This window comes from Schistocerca gregaria, chromosome 8, assembly GCF_023897955.1.
Source record: "Schistocerca gregaria isolate iqSchGreg1 chromosome 8, iqSchGreg1.2, whole genome shotgun sequence".
Lineage (NCBI taxonomy): Eukaryota > Metazoa > Arthropoda > Insecta > Orthoptera > Acrididae > Schistocerca > Schistocerca gregaria.
The window spans coordinates 111,487,801-111,509,177 of NC_064927.1; the positions used below are offsets into that span (position 1 = coordinate 111,487,801).

General features: G+C 40.5%; 1 protein-coding gene across 1 annotated transcript in view; it reads left to right on the top strand.

Annotated features, from left to right (window-relative positions):
- The window catches only part of LOC126285064 (dynein regulatory complex subunit 2-like), a 100,403-nt gene that overhangs the window by 40,963 nt on the left and 38,063 nt on the right, over nucleotides 1-21,377 (top strand). Inside the window, exon 5 of the mRNA XM_049984387.1 lies at nucleotides 8,682-8,876. Within this exon, the coding sequence (XP_049840344.1) occupies nucleotides 8,682-8,876 (195 nt within the window). The remainder of the gene's footprint in view (nucleotides 1-8,681; nucleotides 8,877-21,377) is intronic.

Below are 21,377 nucleotides of genomic sequence, written 5' to 3' on the forward strand. Positions count from 1 at the left end.
ATGACTGCATGACACAAAGCTTTACACCTTACCTGGGCCCGTCAGCATCGATATTGGACTGTTGATGACTGGAAACATGTTGCCTGGTCGGACAAGTCTCGTTTTCCATACCTCTACGCCGGCCGCGGTGGTCTAGCGGTTCTAGGCGCTCAGTCAGGAACCACGCGACTGCTACGGTCGCAGGTTCAAATCCTGCCTCGGGAATGGATGTGTGTGATATCCTTAGGTTAATTAGGTTTAAGTAGTTCTAGGTTCTAGGGGACTTATGACCACAGCAGTTGAGTCCCATAGTGCTCAGAGCCATTTGAACCATACCTGTACGGGTATGTAATCAAACTCATGAATTCATGGACCCTGCATGTTAACAGGGTACTAACTGGTGAAGGCTCTGTAGTGGTGTGGGGCGTGTGCAGTCGGGGTGATATGGGACTCCTGACACGTCTAGGTACGACTGTGACAGGTGAAACGTACGTAAGCACCCTATCTGATCACTCGCATCCATTCTTGGCCATTATGCATTCCGACGGACTTGGGCAATTCCTGCCGGCCGGGGTGGCCGAGCGGTTCTAGGCGCTACAGTCTGGAACCGGGCAACCGCTATGGTCACAGATTCGAATCCTGCCTTGGGCATGGTTATGTGTGATGTCCTTAGGTTAGTTAGGTTTAAGTAGTTCTAAGTTCTAGGGGACTGATGACCTTGGAAGTTAAGTCCAATAGTGCTCAGAACCTTTTCTTTTTTGGGGGGGGGGGGGGGGCAATTCCAACAGGACAGCACGACAATCCACTCGTCCAGAATTGCGACAGAGTGGCACTAGGAACACTCTCCTGAATTTAAACACTTCCGCTGGCTGGTAAACTCCAAGGAGGCATGAACATTATTGACCATATCTGGGATGCTGTGCAACATGCTGTGCAATAGAGATCTCCATCCGCTCGTACTCTTACGGATTTATGGACAGCCCAGCAGAATTCAGTGTCAGTTCCCTCCAGCACTATTTCACACATCAGCCGAGTCCATGGCATATCATGTTGTGGCACTTCTGCATCCTCACAGGGGTCCTACATGATATTAGGCAGGTGTACCAGTTTCTTTGGCGCCTCAATATACACAAAGGGTGGGGAAAAATTGTGTCACGAAATTTTAAACCAGTGGGAACCAAAATTACTGTTATGTAGGTCGACAACAAACCATTTTTAAACAACAGAAACTTGACACCTCACACTCCGATTGGACTTGGGATTGCCCCAATGCCAGATACTCTTGGTGACACATGACTGCGAATGTTTTGCCTGCGAGAGATCGCAATGTATCCAAGGCAGCCTGCACGCTCAGTGGTAGCACTCCGGCCTTCCACTCTGGGGGCCTGGGGGTAAATCCGCCTGGGTCCCGACACATCCAGTTTAGAGAATGAGATTTTCACTCTGCAGCGGAGTGTGCGCTGATATGAAACTTCCTGGCAGATTAAAACTGTGTGCCCGACCGAGACTCGAACTCTGGACCTTTGCCTTTCGCGGGCAAGTGCTCTACCATCTGAGCCACCGAAGCACGACTCACGCCCGGTACTCACAGCTTTACTTCTGCCAGTATCCGTCTCCTACCTTCCAAACTTTACAGAAGCTCTCCTGGTAAAGTTTGGAAGGTAGGAGACGGATACTGGCGGAAGTAAAGCTGTGAGTACCGGGCGTGAGTCGTGCTTCGGTGGCTCAGATGGTAGAGCACTTGCCCGAGAAAGGCAAAGGTCCCGAGTTTGAGTCTCGGTCGGGCACACAGTTTTAATCTGCCAGGAAGTTTCACATCCAGTTTAGTTTCATGATATGACATACCGGGAACAAACTGTCAACAGCCTCAATTCACGTACAGAAAGTCTTTTACAAATTGTGTCGGCCCTGATAAGAGATTTTTTGGAGCTACTATATTGTTTACTTAAAGCATATTCTCGAACTGGCGACCCTCAGACACGACGCAAACTTGTTAATGTCAATCAGTGTTTTGCCAAACTCTTTCAAAGATTCCTGGCATTGCCTTGATGTGATTGGCGGCATGTTGAATGCAATTCTTTAATTCCTCTTCGTTTCTAAGTGGTTAACATCCAGGTGGGCGAACTAGAACCTCGAAGAATCCGCACATGAAAAAGACCAGTGGCGTGAGGTCTGGTCCTATGAGCACCTCTGCCAATTACCTGTCCATCAAAGAGTTCATTTAAATATCTGTACTCAGCACAACTCGTATGTGCAGGCACCCCATCATGCTGCAACCACATGCGTAGCCGTATGTCCAGTGGAATATCTTCCAGCAGGCCGGGTAGAGTTTCTAGCAAAAAGTCAAGATAATTGGCCCTGCTAAGTAAAGGAGGTAAACAGATCATCCCAATCCATTGGTCACCCACAATGCCTGTCCATATGTTGAACGAAAATCGTTTCTGGTGTCCGTGGACATACGTGACTTGAGGATTTCCCCTTGCCCAGTAATGAACGTTTTGAGTGTTGTAAAGGCAGTCCCAATGAAATGCGCACTCGTCGGTTATCAAGATAATGGCACGGAAATCGGGATCTCGTGCAACACATCACAGAAACAACCGGTAAAACCCTGACCTGTGTTCACAGTCCGCCATAGGATTTAGGTCTTGGACAGGGTGGAAACTAAATAGATGCTGGCCATCATCCCTCAAAACCTCCCAGACTAACTTATGAGTGACCCCCATGTTGTCTCTAACCGCTCGAGTACTTGTCGTAGGTGTTTCCTCGAAGCACTCGAGAACAGTCTCATCAAATGCAGCATCCCGTCATGTTCGAGGTCTACCAGTATCACCTTGCTATCCCGCTAATGAGCCTATTTCGCCAAGTCACCTGAGAATTGCTGTAAACGTTTGCAGGTGTGGATGGCATCTTGCTGAGTACTGTTCCTCATACAGTCGCCGAGCTTCATGCGGATTACCATCGGTTAGTCCACAAACAAAAACCATACCTAGTTGTTCTCCAAACGTATACTGTGCGCCATGCTTACTGTATGACTAAATAACAGTTGACGTGTGTGTGCTCCGAAGCGAACTTGCATGTGAATGCCTCTGACGTGAGGTGGAGACAAACAGCAAGACCTATTCGACACGTGTGCTTACCACATTGAGGCAGTGGTGGGGTGAGGGAGGTTTGTATGTCTGAACAGGAAACTAGCGCTGCTCGTCAACCGACGAACGGCAACAGGGCAATCCCACAACCAGCCAATAGGAGCGCGTGGCGCCAAGAATCCACCGACGTTGGGGCAGCTGTGACCGCAGCCGTAGGACGTGTAGCTGACTCAAATCCCTTCCCAGCACAAGCCGTTCCCTCACGCTCGGGGACGCGCGTCTGCCGTCGGGAAGATGCTTGTGTCGGTGTCTGTGGTAATGTCACTCAGGGGCTCCGTTCGTCAACGCACCTGACGATGGCGACATGTCTGACTGCCGGAATATTCTGCCTGTCGGACGCTGTGGACTCGCTGTACACCCGTGGACTGTTCTATCGACAATACGCCGGCATAAACTGAAGAATCACAACGTTTCACAGTTGTCCACTCAGTATCTAATCCAGTATAAGATTATTTTCATACAAAAAGGTGAACGTGTTTCATTAATATCTTGGAAGTACATTTTTAAATATTATTTAAACCCAACACGTAACGAAATGAAGCTATAAAGAATTGCACAATAGATTTTTATCCGTACATCAACTCACTAATGCGTTGATACTGAAAGAAATTCTGTTTCGATGTTAGGAAAAATAAGTAGTGAAAAATACCGGTGTTTGATACTCCTCGAACGAGGAGATGTCCCCAGCAGGGGGATTGACTCTTCGAATCCATGTAAACAGTAGTATACGCGAACGTTCGAGATGACACACTCTAGAAACCATTCGCCTCTGTGGGCCCTCGTTTGCGAATTATCGACGAAAATAGTTTCATAATTTTGAATGACGCTTTAAGAATTATGCCTTTTTTTTTTTTTTTTTTTTTTTTTTTTTTTTTTTTTTTTTTTTTTTTGTAGACTGGTTGCGTAGCATAAGCCTCATATGTAAAATGCTGTCGGTTCAACTCTCATCACACACTTTTAAATTTTTTTAAAAAATCATTATCCAAATCCCTTTGATCATTATTTTTGTTCGGTTAATGCTTTTACATGTAGTTTTTCATTTATATTCCTTTGTCACGCCATTTTAATCATCATACTAAGTTTTCAGATTGCTGTCGTTTTTACTTTAAATAACTCTTCTTCCACTTGGAATCTTTGTGCATGTGGTTTTGATTATTTCAAGCATTAACATCAATTTAATTTCTTCCATTTTATCATCTTGTATTTTCGTCCATGTTATTGTATACATTGTTCATAGTGTTCATATTGCTTGAATTTCGTTTTACTTATAATCCATTTTATCGTTTAAATCATCATCTGCATAATTTTCCCAATAGTGCAACATGAATTTATGTTTAAAATGTTTATATGACAACTGCCATCTGAGAAAATGTATATATTTTAACAAAAATTACATTTTTGACACCACTGCGCATATAAGTAGATTATTTCGTCTTTTCTTTTCTAACATATAGACAGGTGTTCCGACGCGTTTAAATCTCATGTAGATAAATACAAATATATACTTAAATTCACATTCACAAAATATCGAACTCGAAAAAGAATGATGGGAAGAAAAAAGAGAGCAACTGAAAACGTTAATAGCCTATGTATTAGATTTGTAGTATAACCATTCCGCGACGCAACTAGTTTGTGTAAGATATCTTTTTCCATTTTTTTTTTTTTTCGTCGACTACCTGCAAACGAGGGCCTACTAGGGAGGATGGCTGTGGTGTGCTATACCTGGGACCTTAACCCACTTCACCGTATAGATAGTTAGAAAAAGTCGATCCCACCGCTGGGGACCTCTCCTCGCAAGCCGAGAAAACAGTAAACAAATTTATGCAGGGTAGTCAAAAACAGTCTGAAACACTTATAATGGTGCTGCGCGGTAGGTTCTGCTGAGAAATAATTGTTAAGAAGAAATTCGATACGTTGCGCAGTTCCGAGTTAATTTGCACTGAAGTTAGCCAGTCAGGCTGTTGGGCGGATAAATTCAAGCGGCCCACCAGGTACAATAACTGTCAGTTGTTATAGCGTCAATGATAGCACTCGAGACTGCCCAGCCTGCCGCAATATCGTCCCCATGTCCAATTTTTGTTTCGACCTTTTTTTTCGGTTTTACGAAACCAAATTAAGAACACGTCTGGCAAAACCGCCTCTGGCGAGTCACTTGAAATTGCCCGTTCAACTTCAAAGCTAATTAACTCGGAAACGGTGCAACATATCGAGTTTTACAGTTATTTCACAGCACAACCTACCTCCCAACACCCTTACAAGCTTTGCGGACTGTTTCTGACCACTGTGTACAAATAATGCTCGTTCAACATTGTTGTCATCTTTTTGCAAACGAAACTTCACATCCGATCATGCTAATGATGTTATTTTGTGTTCTTTAATGTTGACGCTCATTATAAAAGCGCAACATGCGTTCAGAAAAAACCTTTTTTGGCATTGTGTGGGTAAAATGTGACTCACAGACAGTATTCAACAATACGAATGTGAGAAATCTTGCAAAACATCCCTCAATTCGACCAATGGGGCCAATACACTCCTTACCTCTTCAGTTTTGAATATTGTTGTGCAGTGATGTCGAATGGAATGTACATTTGGTAGAAGCGCACCCGTATGTTGCACTGTGTCAAACACGTTGGTCATTATAATTATTTCCTCAATGTTCTCCTAAGATGCACATTGGCCATCACTGAAAAACAGTAATGTATCGCAGGAGCGTTGAGGGGACACTATAATTTATGGTGACCATTTTGACAAAGCAACCCCGAGTTATATAGTGCTTGCTAAGGTCACAGTGTTTCCTGTTGCACTCAGCATTGGTAAATCTGGGGTTTAGTAGCATCACAGATAATAATTTAATTTCTAGGAAAGATTGAGAATCCTATAATGAACAAGGAATCTGTGATCCAGATTCCAGGAGGGGACAACTGTCCATCCATATTATGGACACTTATATGTCACTATCATAACTCCTCTGTCTCAAATATATAAATTTAAAAAATCACAAAATTTCTTGTTCCTTCTTTTGTTCATTCATCACATTTTGCAGATCCCATGGAGAAGGAGAAACATTCATAGCTGTGGAATGAGTCACAGATTAAATTGACATTATATAATGGGAAATGGGTCTGTTTTGGCATATGGAGGAGACACGATTTTTGTGTTGAGTTAGCCGATGTCTTGGTCACAGGATACTTTACTAAAATTAATAACAAATATAGTGTATTCAAATACTGAATATGCACCTACATGTTGCCACTCTAATTTTTAGATCTGCTGGTTGCTGAAAAGCCAGAATCAGATATTCACTTTGATAAAGTAGCCTGTGGCCATGACATTAACTTCTATTGTCTATATTGTAGAATCTTAATATGCATGTTATATTAAGAATAAATTATTACTGCTTAGTGCTATTCATTCTTGTGACAGTTAAATAAATTGAGTAAATTAAGTAGAAAGGTGCAACTCTGAAGGAAGTTGCTAACTACCAAAGTAATGTCATAGAATTGCTATTGGTAGCTTGTTATTACTTGGTCACAATGAAATTTGTCAAAGAAAATGAGCCTTATTTGTAGTACACCACTACTTTCAACACACGTAAACAATGAACAGTTCTGCTGTCCATGTAGCTGACGAAACTTTTCAGTTCCTGAATGTAGAAATTCAGAAAATTTCTGAGAGCAGCTAATGAGGTATGGTTGTAATTTTCTTTTGGTTGTGTAGGGGTTCCATATTTCTTGTTTTATGTTAGAAGAGAGTTTGTTGAATATCTTCACACATGAGTAAATAACTTCACACTGAATCCTAGATATGGAGGCCCAACCTACATCAAAATTATTTTTGTATTGTGACTGTGTACTCCATGGTTCACCTGAAACTGATTCTCACTATGTGCAAGGAAAGTAGATAATGAGTAAATGTATTGGGGAGTGGGCATAATAATTCCAAGATTCTTAAAAAGGCTTATGTGACATTTACAGTTATCTAGTTTATTAATCTACTATCTACACAACATTCTTACTGTAGGTTTCTGCTGAAGAAACACATTATTTACTTTAGGTGCCCTGCCTGGAACATAATACCATAAAACAACAAGTAAAATATGCAAAATTAATACAATGACAGGTACTTGGAAGAGCGTAACATGCTAAACTGAGGTCTTGGTAGGTTTATCTATGTGCTCATGCCATTATACAGGTAATTTTGTTTCATTTACTGTATGACCATTACTCACTACACCCTACTTCTGGTACTGACGGGTCATTACTACTTATTTGAAAAGGCATAATATGTGTCTGTAACTGTTAGCTGTAAACTGCTTATAGGGAGATATTTGCCAATTCATTTTTGCATTGTGTGGAGTAAGCTCATATGAACACTGCTCATCACTTTCTGACTTTGCATTTCACTTTTGGCTAAAAAAAAACATGGTGATATCCTAAGGTTTGCAAAATACATTAATTAAAGTCACCACATGTCACTTACCACTTCCTCTGTACCATTACCTTCAAAGTAGTGCCTTAGTCCCATACTCTTCTGGCAAATCTTTTATGAAAGGTACGACCATGATCAAACTTTTATAAAAGAGATGATAAAAGTATCCCAGTACTGTCAAAGATATTATAAAATGTCTTTTATAAAAGATATTTCTCAAAATTATGTATAGTATAATACAGACCTCAGAAATGAATACATTGATACCAAAATTTCTGCCACTTTTAAAATGCATCGTGGATGTTTGTCTACATCACCTTTCTGAAATAGTGAGATGCAAACTTGTGGGCAGTGGCCTGTTGGCACCTTCACCACAATAACACTCCCACTCATTGTTCTCAATTAATTCAGAGTGTTTTGGCCAAATACGACACAGCTGTGGTTTGTCAACTGCCCAATTCCCCCGACCTAACACCGAGTGACTTCTGGCTTTTCCCTAAACTGAAAAAGATTCTGAAGGGAACCAGATGACAGAAAATGAAGATATTATACGGAATTCATTGGAGAAGCTGTGCACCTTACCAAAAGCAGCTTTTGAGTGAGGCTTCCAACAGTGGCAGCAGTGCTGGGAGACATTTGTAGAAGGTAAAGGGGACTGCTTTGTAGGTGACTAGTGTCAAACAATTGTATCTCAGTAAAGATTGATTTTATAAATAAAAGTCAGATACTTTTTGAACAGCCCTCATACATAAAAAGAACAAAAGTGGGCTTAGTATTGATCCACATGATACATTTGTAATGGTTATTCATGTTCGTTCTTCAGCACCCACTGTGTAAAATGAAACACTACTAACTTTATAGAATGTATTATTTCACAACATTGAAACCAGAGGTTAGAAAATACCTACTCTCTGGAGAAGACTCATTAGTATAATATAATACAATTACCTACGAGTTGTACAAAATTATAAAATATTTGGAAGATAAGTAACACCTAATGACAAAATGCTTGGAGGAGTATGGCACTCTTAAGCTGCCTATTAACAGAGACAAGGTTTTTATTTTTCAGTCTTGTACATTACTGATGGTCTGAGGAGTATTCCTTTTCTTTGTTTGTTTTTTAAATAGGAAGAATTACACGATCTGCAATTGCAACTGCAAGAAGTCCGCCAGTACCAGTCAGATCGGCTTGGTGTGTTACGAAAGGAAAGGGACAACTATGGAACATTGTACACAACCCTTATGAATGACAAGGAGGCGGGCACCCTAACTGACAAAAAGCAAGCTATGCACCTCGCTGTATGTTGTGCAGCCACCACCAAGGTATGCAGTGTTATCGTCCATCTGTCACAGTGAACTAAATTTGATAAAAAGATTAGGATACTTGCACAATGTAAATAAAATAACAGAAAGAAAGGATGTAGCAGCCCAGATTCTAAATAACTACCTACCTCAGTATCAGTAGTAATTTTTGAAGAGATGTATGTTTAATTGAATGCTATACATCCATCAAACATAGTAATTCTGCTAGGATCATTGCAGTACAGATTGCTGTAGTTGCAATGAGCATGTTCTTTTTAAGTTATGTCCATTAATGTCACATACATCTCATTAACATGTAAAATAAATGAGTCCTTTTCAGCTGTTTAATGTGCCTTTAATATTTTGACAAGTGCAATTGATGGAATTTGAGAGGAGCACTAAACAGCTTAGATGGAGTCATTGTTACTTGTGGGACAAATTCTTGTTGGATATGTGACATTCAGTGAGCCACACATGCTTCCAGGAACAAACCAAATGATGTGCACCACTGGATACTCTTTCTTTACTACCTGAGAACAGGTTTGGCTAACTAGTGTTGCCATTCTGGGCACTGGTGAGAGCCAGTAAGCTGCTCAGTAGGCATAAGCTCTGTGTGTGCTTCAGCAAGTATTGTGCAATGTGATGTTGCAACACCATGTGTTGCAGGAAGTGAGGAACTTGGTTTGACTGCCTGGAGCATGAAGATGGTACAAATGTCTATAAAAAATATCAACATCGAAATGTGCTACATGCTGGAGCAATTTATGGCTGTTGATGCTAAACAACTGTTAGCAAGCAGCCACTGGGGAACCTACCACACCTCAAATATATAGGGCTTACCCAGCCATGTGAACTCTCTTTGTGTGGGTCACTGCTGTCCTATCAGCTAGCAAGACCAAAATGGTTCATGACTAACATAGCCACAAATCCTCCATGGTTTGGATGGAATACTCGTTGCGTCTACCACCTATCCACTGAGAGGAGCTCAACAAGTAAAAGGGAAAAAGGGACATTTGGAAAAATGTATTCTTTTTATATTCAGAAAGCACTGGAGTGTGTAGCTGCATCACTAAAAACGATAAAACATGTTAGAAGTGGGGCACTATTAATAGAAACAACCACAACTACACAAGTCAGCCATCTGATTAACTGTAAGAAGCTAGGAGAATTCTCTGTCACAGTGCTAAATCATAATTCCCTTAACTATAAGCCTTTGTTCTCCTCCCATTCTACTATGAGTTCTGATGCAAAGAAGTTGCTGAAGAAATGATCTGATGAAGAAGTGACAGAGGTCTTGAACATTATGAAGCGAATCAATCTACATCACAACCTACATACATACTCCGCAAGCCATAGTACTGTGCATGGCGAAGGGTACCTTGTACTGCAATGAGTGATTACCTTGCCTGTTCCACTCACAGATGGAGCAAGGGTAAAATGACTATCTATATACCTCCATATAAGCCTTACTTTCTCTTATCTTAAATTTGTGGTCCTAATGGAAATGTACATTGATGGCAGTAGAATTGTTCTGTAATCAGCCTCAAATTCCAGTTTTTTACATTTTCTCACTAGTTCCTCAGGAATACAGCATTGTCTTCTCTTCAGCGATGCCCACATGAGAGTACAAAACATCTCAGTAACATTCACATGCTGATCAAACCTGCTGGTAACAAATCCAGCAGCACACCTTTGAATTGCTTTAGTCTCTTCCTACAATTCAACCTCATGGGGGGATCCCACGCACTTGAGCAGTATCCAAGACAGGGTCACACTAGTGTTCTATACACAGTCTCCTTTATTGATACACTACACTTTCCTAAAATTCTCCTGATAAATCAAAATCGACCATACAGCTTCCCTTCTCCTGTCCTTATGTACCTGTCCCATTCACTTTGCAACATGGCATTAATTGATGTGACTGTGCCAATCAGCACACTATTAATGTTGTATTCAAAAATTACATAACTTTTGCATTAATTTACATTTTTTCCCCATTTAGAGCTAACTGCCATTCACCACACCAACTCCGAAGTCATCTTGTATCCTGCTACAGTCACTCATCAATGACACCTTCTGACACCATCTCATGCACCACAAGATCAGCAACAAACAGCCATAAATTGCTGCTCACCCTGTCTGTCAGATCATTTTTTGTGTATAATGAATAGGAATGGTGTTATCAAACTTTCCTGGATCACTCCAGACAATACCCTTATCTCTGGTGAACCTCACTGTCAGGTACTGAGATCTATTGCTTAAGAACTCTTTGAGCTATTCACGTATCTGGGAACTTAATCTATGGGCTTGGACCTTCATTAACACTCTGTAGTTGGGTAGTTGGGCACTGTGTCAAACATTTTCTGGAAATCTAGGAATATGTAATCTACTTATTGTCCTCCACCCATGATTTACAAGATATTATGTGATTATGGGGCAACCTGCATTTCAGATGAGAGATGCTTTCTATATCTGTGCTGATTTGTGAACAGAAATTTTACTGCCTCAGTGAAATTTATTTCAGAATATGTTCAAAAATTCTGAAGCAAACTGATGTTAAGGATATTGGTCTGTAATTATGAGGGACCATTTTTTAACCCTCTTATACATGGGACTGACCTGCAGTTTTTTTGTGTCTTGAGGATTTGCAGTGGGAGATTTGTGAAAAATGCAATCTAAGTAAGGAGTCAGTGCCACAGAGTACTCATGGTAAAGTTGAATTGGGGTTCCATACGGACTGGCAACTTATTAGTTTTCAACTCTTTCAGTTGCTTCTTTATGCCAGGGATGCCTATTACTATATTTTCCATGTGAGAGTCTGTGCAGTGGTCAAACGACAATATGTTTGTATGATCCTCCTGCATGAATGATTTCTTAAACATGTAATTTGACACTTCAGGTTTCCTTTTGCTGTCTTCTATATCCACACCAAAGTGGTTGACAGTTGATTGTATAGAAGTCTTTGATCCACTTATCTGTTTCACATAGAAACAGAATTTTCTCAGGTTTTGGCAAGACCTTTCACTGTGGTATGATGGTGGAAATTGTTAAATGCTTTACACATAAAACTTCTTACAGACACTTGAATTTCTACTAACTTTTGCCTGTCAAAATGTTGTGTTCTTTTTTAACTGAGTATACAAGAATCTCTGCTTTCTCAGCATGTTTTGAACTTTATTATTGAACCACAGTTGGTTTTCCTGTCCTTAATCCATTAACTCAGAACATACTCATTGATGGCATGATTTACAATCAATTAAAACTTTCCCCATTACTCCTCTATATCCATCATAATGCAACTAAATGATGTCCAGTTATTGTCTTAGTAGTATGGTAATCTACTTCTACACTACATCTATGTGATTGCTCTGCTATTCACCATAAAGTGCCTGGCAGAGGTTTCAATGGAAATGGAAATGCCATGTGGCTAGGGCCTCCCATCTGGTAGACCGTTTGCCTGGTGCAAGTCTTTCAAGTTGACGCCATTTCGGTGACTTGCATGTCGATGGGGATGAAATGATGATGAAAGACACACAACACCCAGTCATCACAAGGCAGGGAAAGTCCCTGGCCCTGCCGAGAATCAAACCCGGGACCCCATGCACGGGAAGTGAGAACGCTACCGCAAGACCATGAGCTGCGAACAGTGGTTTCAATGAACCACCTTCAAGCTGCCTCTCTACCGCTCCACTCTCGAATGGTGCTTGGGAGAAACGAGCACTTAAATTTTTCTGTGCAAACCCCTGATTTCTCTTATTTTATCATGATGATCATTTCTCCTTATGTAGGTAGATGCCAACAGAATGTTTTTGCAATTGGAGGAGAACACTGGTGATTGAAATTTCATGAGATGGTCCCATCACAACAAAAAATGCCTTTGTTTTAATGATTGCCACTCCAATTCACATACCATGTCTGTGGCACTATCTCCCCTATTTTGTGATAGTACACAATGAGCTTCCCTTCTTTGAACTTTTCTGATGTCATCCTGATGAGGATCCCACACCACACAGTAATACTCCAGAATAGGGTGGACAAGCATGGTGTAAGCAGTCTCTTTAGTAGACCTGTTGCACCTTCTAAGTGTTCTGCCATTATATCGCAGTCTTTGGTTTGCTCTACACACAACATTATCTATGTGATCATTCCAGTTTAGGTTGTTTGTAATTGTAATCCCTAATTATTTAGTTGAATTTACAGCCTCAAGATTTAAGTGACTTACCACATAATCAAAATTTAGCGGATTTATTTTAGTACTAATGTGAATAACTTCACACTTTTCTTTGTTCCGGGTCAATTGCCACTTTTTGCAGCATACAGATATCTTATCTAAATCATTTTGCAGTTCATTTTGGTCATCTGATGGCTTTATAAGACAGTAAATGACAGCATCACCTGCAAACAATCTAATAGCACTATTTAGATTGTCTCCTATGTCATTAATATAGACCAGGAACAATAGAGGGCCTATAAGAATTCCTTGGGGAATGCCAGATATTACTTCTGTTTTACTTGATGACTTTCCATCTATTACTATGAACTGTGGCCATTCTGGCAGGAAATCATGAATCCAGTCACATAAACACTCTCCAAGCCTTCTTGATGAATTTAATAGTTTTAGTCTCCATAATTGCTATGACACCATCATGGTCACTAATCCCTGTCTCTATACTGACACTCTCGACAAGATCTTGATAAGGTCTGGCATGTTTGTAGATATAAGGTCTAAAATACTTCCATTGCATGTGGGTTGCCAAACAAGGTGCTCAAAATGGTTTCGGAAAACATGTTCAAAAGTTCTTCAGAAGACTGTTCTGTCCGTACCACCGACACTGAATCAATAGACACCACCACCTATACTCAACAGGTTGACCACTATTGTATGACTGGGTCTGCACTACTGAACATAGACTTTCTTTGAATGATTCTACAACTGTTGTGGCACAATCGGGTGGCCACTAAAAACATCCAATAATTAACTTTCACCTAGGCCTGCTTCCCCTCCCCCCTGCCCCCCCCCCCCCCCCGCCCCATGAACCATGGACCTTACCATTGGTGGGGAGGCTTGTGTGCCTCAACGATACAGATAGCCGTACCGTGGGTGCAACCACAATGGAGGGGTATTGGTTGAGAGGCCAGACAAATATGTGGTTCCTGAAGAGGGGCATCAGTCTTTTCAGTAGTTACAGGGGCAACAGTCTGGTTTGAGGTAAAATAGTCCCCCATTTGGATCTCCAGGCGGGGACTACTTAAGAGGACGTTGTTATCAGGAGAAAGAAAACTCGCGTTCTACGGATCGGAGCATGGAATGTCAGATCCCTTAATCGGGCAGGTAGGTTAGAAAATTTAAAAAGGTAAATGGATAGGTTAAAGTTAGATATAGTGGGAATTAGTGAAGTCCAGTGGCAGGAGGAACAAGACTTTTGGTCAGGTGAATACAGGGTTATAAATACAAAAGCAAACAGGGGTAATGCAGGAGTAGGTTTAATAATGAATAAGAAAACAGGAGTACGGGTAAGCTACCACAAGCAGCATAGTGAATGCATTATTGTGGCCAGTAGTACAAGTTTATATGCCAACTAGCTCTGCAGATGACGGAGAAATTGAAGAAATGTATGATGAGATACAAGAGATTATTTAGGTATGAAGGGCAACGAAAATTTAATAGTCATGGGTGATGGAATTCGACAGTAGGAAAAGGGAGAGAAGGAAACATAGTAAGTGAATATGGATTGGGGATAAGAAATGAAAGAGGAAGGCGCCTGATAGAATTTTGCACAGAGCGTAACTTAATCATAGCTAACACTTGGTTCAAGAATAATGAAAGAAGGTTGTATACATGGAAGAACCCTGGAGATACTAAAAGGTATCAGATACATTATATAATGGTAAGACAGACGTTTAGGAACCAGGTTTTAAATTGTAAGACATTTCCAGAGGCAGATGTGGACTCTGACCACAATCTATTGGTTGTGAACTGTAGATTACAACTGAAGAAATTGCAAAAAGGTGGGAATTTAAGGAGATGGAACCTTGATAAACTGACTAAACCAGAGGTTGCACAGAGTTTCAGGGAGAGCATAAGGGAACAATTGACAGGAATGAGGGAACAACATACAGTAGAAAATGAATGGGTAGCTTTGAGAGATGAAATAGTGAAGGCAGCAGAGGATCAAATAGATAAAAAGATGAGGGCTAGTAGAAACCCTTGGGTAACAGAAGAAATATTGAATTTAATTGATTAAAGGAGAAAATATAAAAATGCAGTAAATGAAGCAGGCAGAAAGGAATACAAATATCTCAAAAATGTTATCGACAGGAAGTGCAAAATGGCTAAGCAGGGATGGCTAGATGACAAATGTAAGGATGTAGAGGCTTATCTCACTAGGGGTAAGATAGATACTACCTACAGGAAAATTAAAGAGACCTTTGGAGAAAGGAGAGCCACTTGCATGAATATCAAGAGCTTTGATGGAAACACAGTTCTAAGCAAAGAGGGGAGAGCAGAAAGGTGGAATGAGTATATAGAGGGTCTATACAAGGGCAATGTACATGAGGACAATATTATGGAAATGGAAGAGGATGTAGATGAAAATGAAATGGGAGATATGATACTGCGTAAAGAGTTTGACAGAGCACTGAAAGACCTGAGTCAAAACAAGGCACCTGGAGTAGAAAACATTCCATTTGAATTACTGACAGCCTTGGGAGAGCCAATCCTGATAAAACTCTACCATTTGGTGAGCAAAATGTATGAGACAGGCAAAATACCCTCAGACTTCAAGAAGAATATAATAATTCCAATCCCAAAGAAAGCAGATGTTGACACATGTGAAAATTACCAAACTATCAGTTTAATAAGTCACAGCTGCAAAAACCTAACACGAATTATTTACAGATGAATGGAAAAACTAATAGAAGCTGACTTCGGGGAAGATCAATTTGGATTCTGTAGAAATGTTGGAACCCATGAGGCAATACTGACCCTACGACTTATCTTAGAAGAAAGATTAAGGAAAGGCAAACCTATGTTTCTAGCATTTGTAGACATAGAGAAAGCTTTTGACAATGTTGATTGGAATACTCTCTTTCAAATTCTGAAGGTGGCAGGGGTAAAATACAGGGAAGCAAGAGGCTGTGGTTGGGAAGGGGGTGAGACAGGGTTGTAGCCTATCCCTGATGTTATTCAATCTGTATATTGAGCAAGCAATAAAGGAAACAAAAGAAAAGTTTGAGTAGGTACTAAAATCCATGGAGAAGAAATAAAAACTTTGAGGTTCACCGATGACATTGTAATTCTGTCAGAGACAGCAAAGGACTTGGAAGAGCAGTTGAATGAATGGACAGTGTCTTGAAAGGAGGGTATAAGATGAACATCAACAAAAGCAAAACGAGGATAATGGAATGTAGTCAAATTAAGTCTGGTGATGCTGAGGGAATTAGATTAGGAAATGAGACACTTGAAGTAGTAAAGGAGTTTTGATATTTGGGGAGCAAATTAACTGATAGTGGTCGAAATAGAGAGGATATAAAATGTAAACTGGCAATGGTAAGGAAAGCGTTTCTGAAGAAGAGAAATTTGTTAAAATCGAGTATAGATTTAAATGTCAGGAAGTGGTTTCTGAAAGTATTTGTATGGATTGTAGCCATGTATGGAAGTGAAACATGGATGATACACAGTTTGGACAAAAAGAGAATAGAAGCTTTCAAAATGTGGTGCTACAGAAGAATGCTGAAGATTAGATGGATAGATCACATAACTTATGAGGAGGTATTGAATAGAATTGGGGAAAAGAGGAGCTTGTGGCACAACTTGACTAGAAGAAGGGATTGGTTGGTAGGACACGTTTTGAGACATCGAGGGATCCTCAATTTAGTATTGGAGGGCAGTGTGGAGGGTAAAAATCATAGAGGGTGACCAAGAGATGAATACACTAAGCAGATTCAGAAGGATGTAGGCTGCAGTAGGTACTGGGAGATGAAGAAGCTTGCACAGTATACAGTAGCATGGAGAGCTGCATCAAACCAGTCTTAGGACTGAAGACCACAACAACAACATAGGCCTGCTACTCATATCCATATAATTGGATGCAGTTGCCCTATGTTGAGCATGCTGAAAAGTGATTTGCGAACAGAACTCATAGCAAAACAAGTCACACCTCAGGTCTCTTGCAACAAGCCATATTTCCTGCTGCTGCTATACGCTCAAGCAGCAGTCTGCAGATGGCTGACGATGGCCATAAGCATCTTCAGCTGCTTGCAGACTGTGGCCAGCACACACACACACACACACACACACACACACACAGAGAGAGAGAGACAGAGACACAGACACACCTGACCACTACTACTACCTACTAGTACTACTAATAACTTAAGAATTTATTATGAAAGCAAACAGGAAAATATCAGACTTGCTATTCTACTAGTGCATCATCAGTGGAGGCTAGTGGCTGACTGCTGTGATCAATGGTCTCTGGCCTTTTCATACAAGCAACAACTGCACTATAGTGTGCACAGGTACCCTCTACGCAAGCACTGATAAGAGTTAAAAGTGACAACATTATAGCCACACATTTCCATGCAGTGGACAGGTAACATGTGGGTAAGCAGCCCATGAAGCAGAAATTTCCTTTTTCACAGTATTCTGTGTCATTTGCTCTGCTGACAACACAGCAAAGTACTTCAGGAGAAAAAGATGGTACAAAGGTAAAAAAATCAAGCAAGTGTCCTACACTTGTAATGATCAGTTCCAACTATTCTCCCATGGCAAATCAGATTTCTAATATGATTAATGTTACTGTTATTCAGTTGATATTCCATTACTCTTTCCACTTAGAACCTGTGTAAATATAGGCCATGTGGAAATCTAAATAGTGAATGATATGAATACTGTCAATTCTGTAACTGATTTGGATTCAACAGTTTGTTGATATTAGTGTTTATGTATAAGCCCATATGGGATGTCTATACTTGCTATTTTCACTGTTCCAATGACACAAATATTTTTGCCATTCCTCATCCCATTTCTCAAGGCTTCCTACATCTCAGCTGGTCAGGGCAGATTTTTATGGTCCCTCCTTCATCCCCATCCCATATGACATGCCACTTTCTATAGAAGAGTGATGGCCTTGCATTCACAACATATATCCTACTCAAACACTCACAAAGTCAGTAGGAACAGACAATAACATAACTGATTAGCTTTCAAAACTAATTACCAACCATAAATGTGGGAACTCAACTCCAGTCTTTCCAAATTCGGTGGATAATTAACAGTGGCAGCAGTAGTAAGGCCAAAAGACAATCTCCAGATGTGAAAAAGTCTGGAACTGTGAACTAACTCATGGCAACAGTATGATGTCTGCAATACCATAAGTAACTTGGTAAGAACTATGCATGGTTGGCTTCAACACCTCCTTCAATAGGTTTATTGAAGTATCTCGAGAAACAAATCAAGGATAGGAACCCATGTCCAGGAATGTCATCCAATGACGCTATAGAGCATCAAAGTTATAGATACCAGAGCCTGCAAAGAGACTTGGCAGCGAACATTACTTCGTACACTAAAATATGGTAGGTGGAATGTCTTGCAATGTTGTTTGCTATTCACTTATCATGACTTACTGCCATAATCCCAAGAGACGAAGATGGAGCTAGCTGCTGTGTAGACAAGCCTTGTTTCCACCTTGGCAGATGATGGTTTTGGATGTACGTTTCCATCTGCAGTTTATATTTCCCCCAATATACCAAAAAATGTTGGAGATTTTAGAGGGTTTCCAGAGAAAAATAAACTGCAGATGGGAAACTATGTCCAAAATTGTCAATGAGCAATATGGTAGCATTGCATGTGCAAATGAATAGCATTCCTGAGAAAAAAAAATGATGTTAAAAGTAAAGTGTGTGTGAACTGTATGATCGAAATTGTGAAGTGAGCCATTAGGCAAACAAAGGTGCACTTTTTTCTGCTTAAAAATTCAAACAAGTGGACTAAAATACCATATAAAAACAAAAGTTTGAGCACAAAAAAACCTGCCATAAAGTGAAAACATTGAACAGCTACTGCTTAAAAACAAATTTCATGCTCTTTCCATTAATGAAGGGATTGAACCAAAACCAGTAAGTGGAAGTGAACATTCAAAACCACCATGTAGCAGCACCACTATTTAGGATGGGGCCAGTGACGCAAACCCAGGTGAACGTAGCATTGCAGCAGTAACAAATAAATCGTTTGAAAAGCTCGGCCAAGTTTTAATACGGCACCTCCTGACAGGCACCCACCCACTACAACTATGTCAACAGAATGATGAAACATCAAACTCATCTAAATTTATCACTAGGGAAAACACTGGCAGTGAGAAGCTGTGCATACCATTAATTACACATAATAAGAAATGAATGTGAAGGATACTGTTAACAAATGTACATCATGTAAATCATGCATATACCCATGTACCAAAGAAAAATAGCAAAACGCATTTTTTTGCAGACAGCCATGGTAAAGGAATTGACAAAATTTTACCTAACGATCACCAAAGACTTGTTGCAACTGGCACTGTCAAACCATGAGCGTCTTTATCCAAAATTCTAAAAAAATTGTAAAAGCACCTTACAGTCCAAAGCAAGTGTATTTTGAGAGAAGGCACAAACAACATCTACTGTAATGAAAGTAGGTAGGCAATAAAGGTTTTGAAAGACAAACTTCAAAATATCCCACAAATTACCTTTTCTGTTGTTGCTATTCCATGGAGGCATGATTTAATAGGAAAATCGTGTGTTAATATTGAAATCATGAACACTAATAGAAAACTATGGAAAATTTGTAAATCATTTCCCAATGTAACTTTCATACCAGTTGACAGCTCTATGGGAGAACACTTAACAAAATGTGGTCTGCACCAAAATAGCAGGGGTGAAGATGCCACGTGTGCTGAAATAATGAAAGCTGTTCTATCAACAAGTAAAATAAACAGTATCCCAAGCCCCCTGCCAGCAGTGACAAGTGTTGTAGATCCAACCATACATAAGCAAACAACAGCGTACTCAACAGGAACACTGCCACAACTTAAGGTGAGGCAACAGTGGAATTTCAAAATGTAGTCATCAAACCTGCAATTGCTCTCCCCCTGCATTCACCAATGGCAGTGGTAGAAATTTCATCTACTGGTGACCTTTCATCAGTGGCTCAAGACGCTCCCATCAGTCCTAGTCCCACCACAACCACAGGAGTGTGAGGCTGTGCTCCATCTTATGTGTCTCTGTCATCATCAGCAGTAACAGAGGCAAGTAGAAGCACAAGAACCAGGAAATGCACATTTCTACAGAATTTTTGGTGTCCAGCCCATTTCCAGGACTAACTTAAGTCCAAAATTTGCAGATACACAGCCTATAATCTCTAATTTCAATTGACACAGTGACATCAGAACAAAGAGTTTAGGAAATGACAAACTGTATTTTTCATCAGCATACAATGGGTCTAAGAAACAAACTGGACTAGTTGTCTGTTTGCATTGATGACAATGATGCAAAAAACAATGAGCATAAATGATGTTTTACTGAACATCATTTGATGGAAAGGACTGAAATGGTGTAACTCTATTGTCATGTAAAGGAAGGTGTAAGCAGATGAATGATAAACACTGACTTCACTTAATAAAGGTTTATTCAGTACTTGCACATACAAGAGTGCAGAGCGAACTGCCTCCAGCCAGAATACATATGGTATGTATACAGCTACAGAACATTCCAGTACCATGATTTTTGCCATTTGTGGATTTTTCTAGAATGTACTCAAACTGAAGATAGAAATTAAAGTGTTTCAGTTCAGGTGAGTTTTGAACTCATGACCCTCCATACAACAATTCAGTATCACAACCACTACACTATGGTGACTGTGCTACTCGGTTTCTTCTGCAACATTGCTCCCTCCTTAAGAATGGCATCTCATTGTTACATCCTCTAGTCCAGGAATGAGTCATCATTCCTGCATACTCTGACTCCCGATGACTGATGTTCACCCTGGCGGTTATCTTCTTAGAACTTCCCTTGCTGCTACATTCTTCGTTACCTTTCCATTTGTTGCTTGTCACTGGAGCTTAAAAATTACCCTGGGTTGGAGGATCCTTATAGGGCTTCATTCGAAGGATGTGGACCATATCTCTGACCTTTCATCATCTTGTGTTGGGGTCAAAATCTTCAATTTCATAAGTAACATCAGACAATTGTCTTGCAATCTTATAAGGTCCAAAGTAGTGCCTGAGGAGCTTCTCAGAGAGACCAACCTTCTGAACAGGAGTGAAGATCCAGACATCACCAGGCTGGTGGACAGCAGGGTGGTGGCTCACATCATACCTTCAGCGATTGTCTTCTTGAGCCTGCAGTGTGTGGAGTTGAGCTAACTGCCGAGCTTCCTCAGCTCCGGTTAACACCTGGCCAATGTAGTCGTCATCCATGTCATCAGGATGTAACAGAAACACAGTGTCCATCATTGTTGTTGCCTCACGCCCATGCATGAGGAAAAAT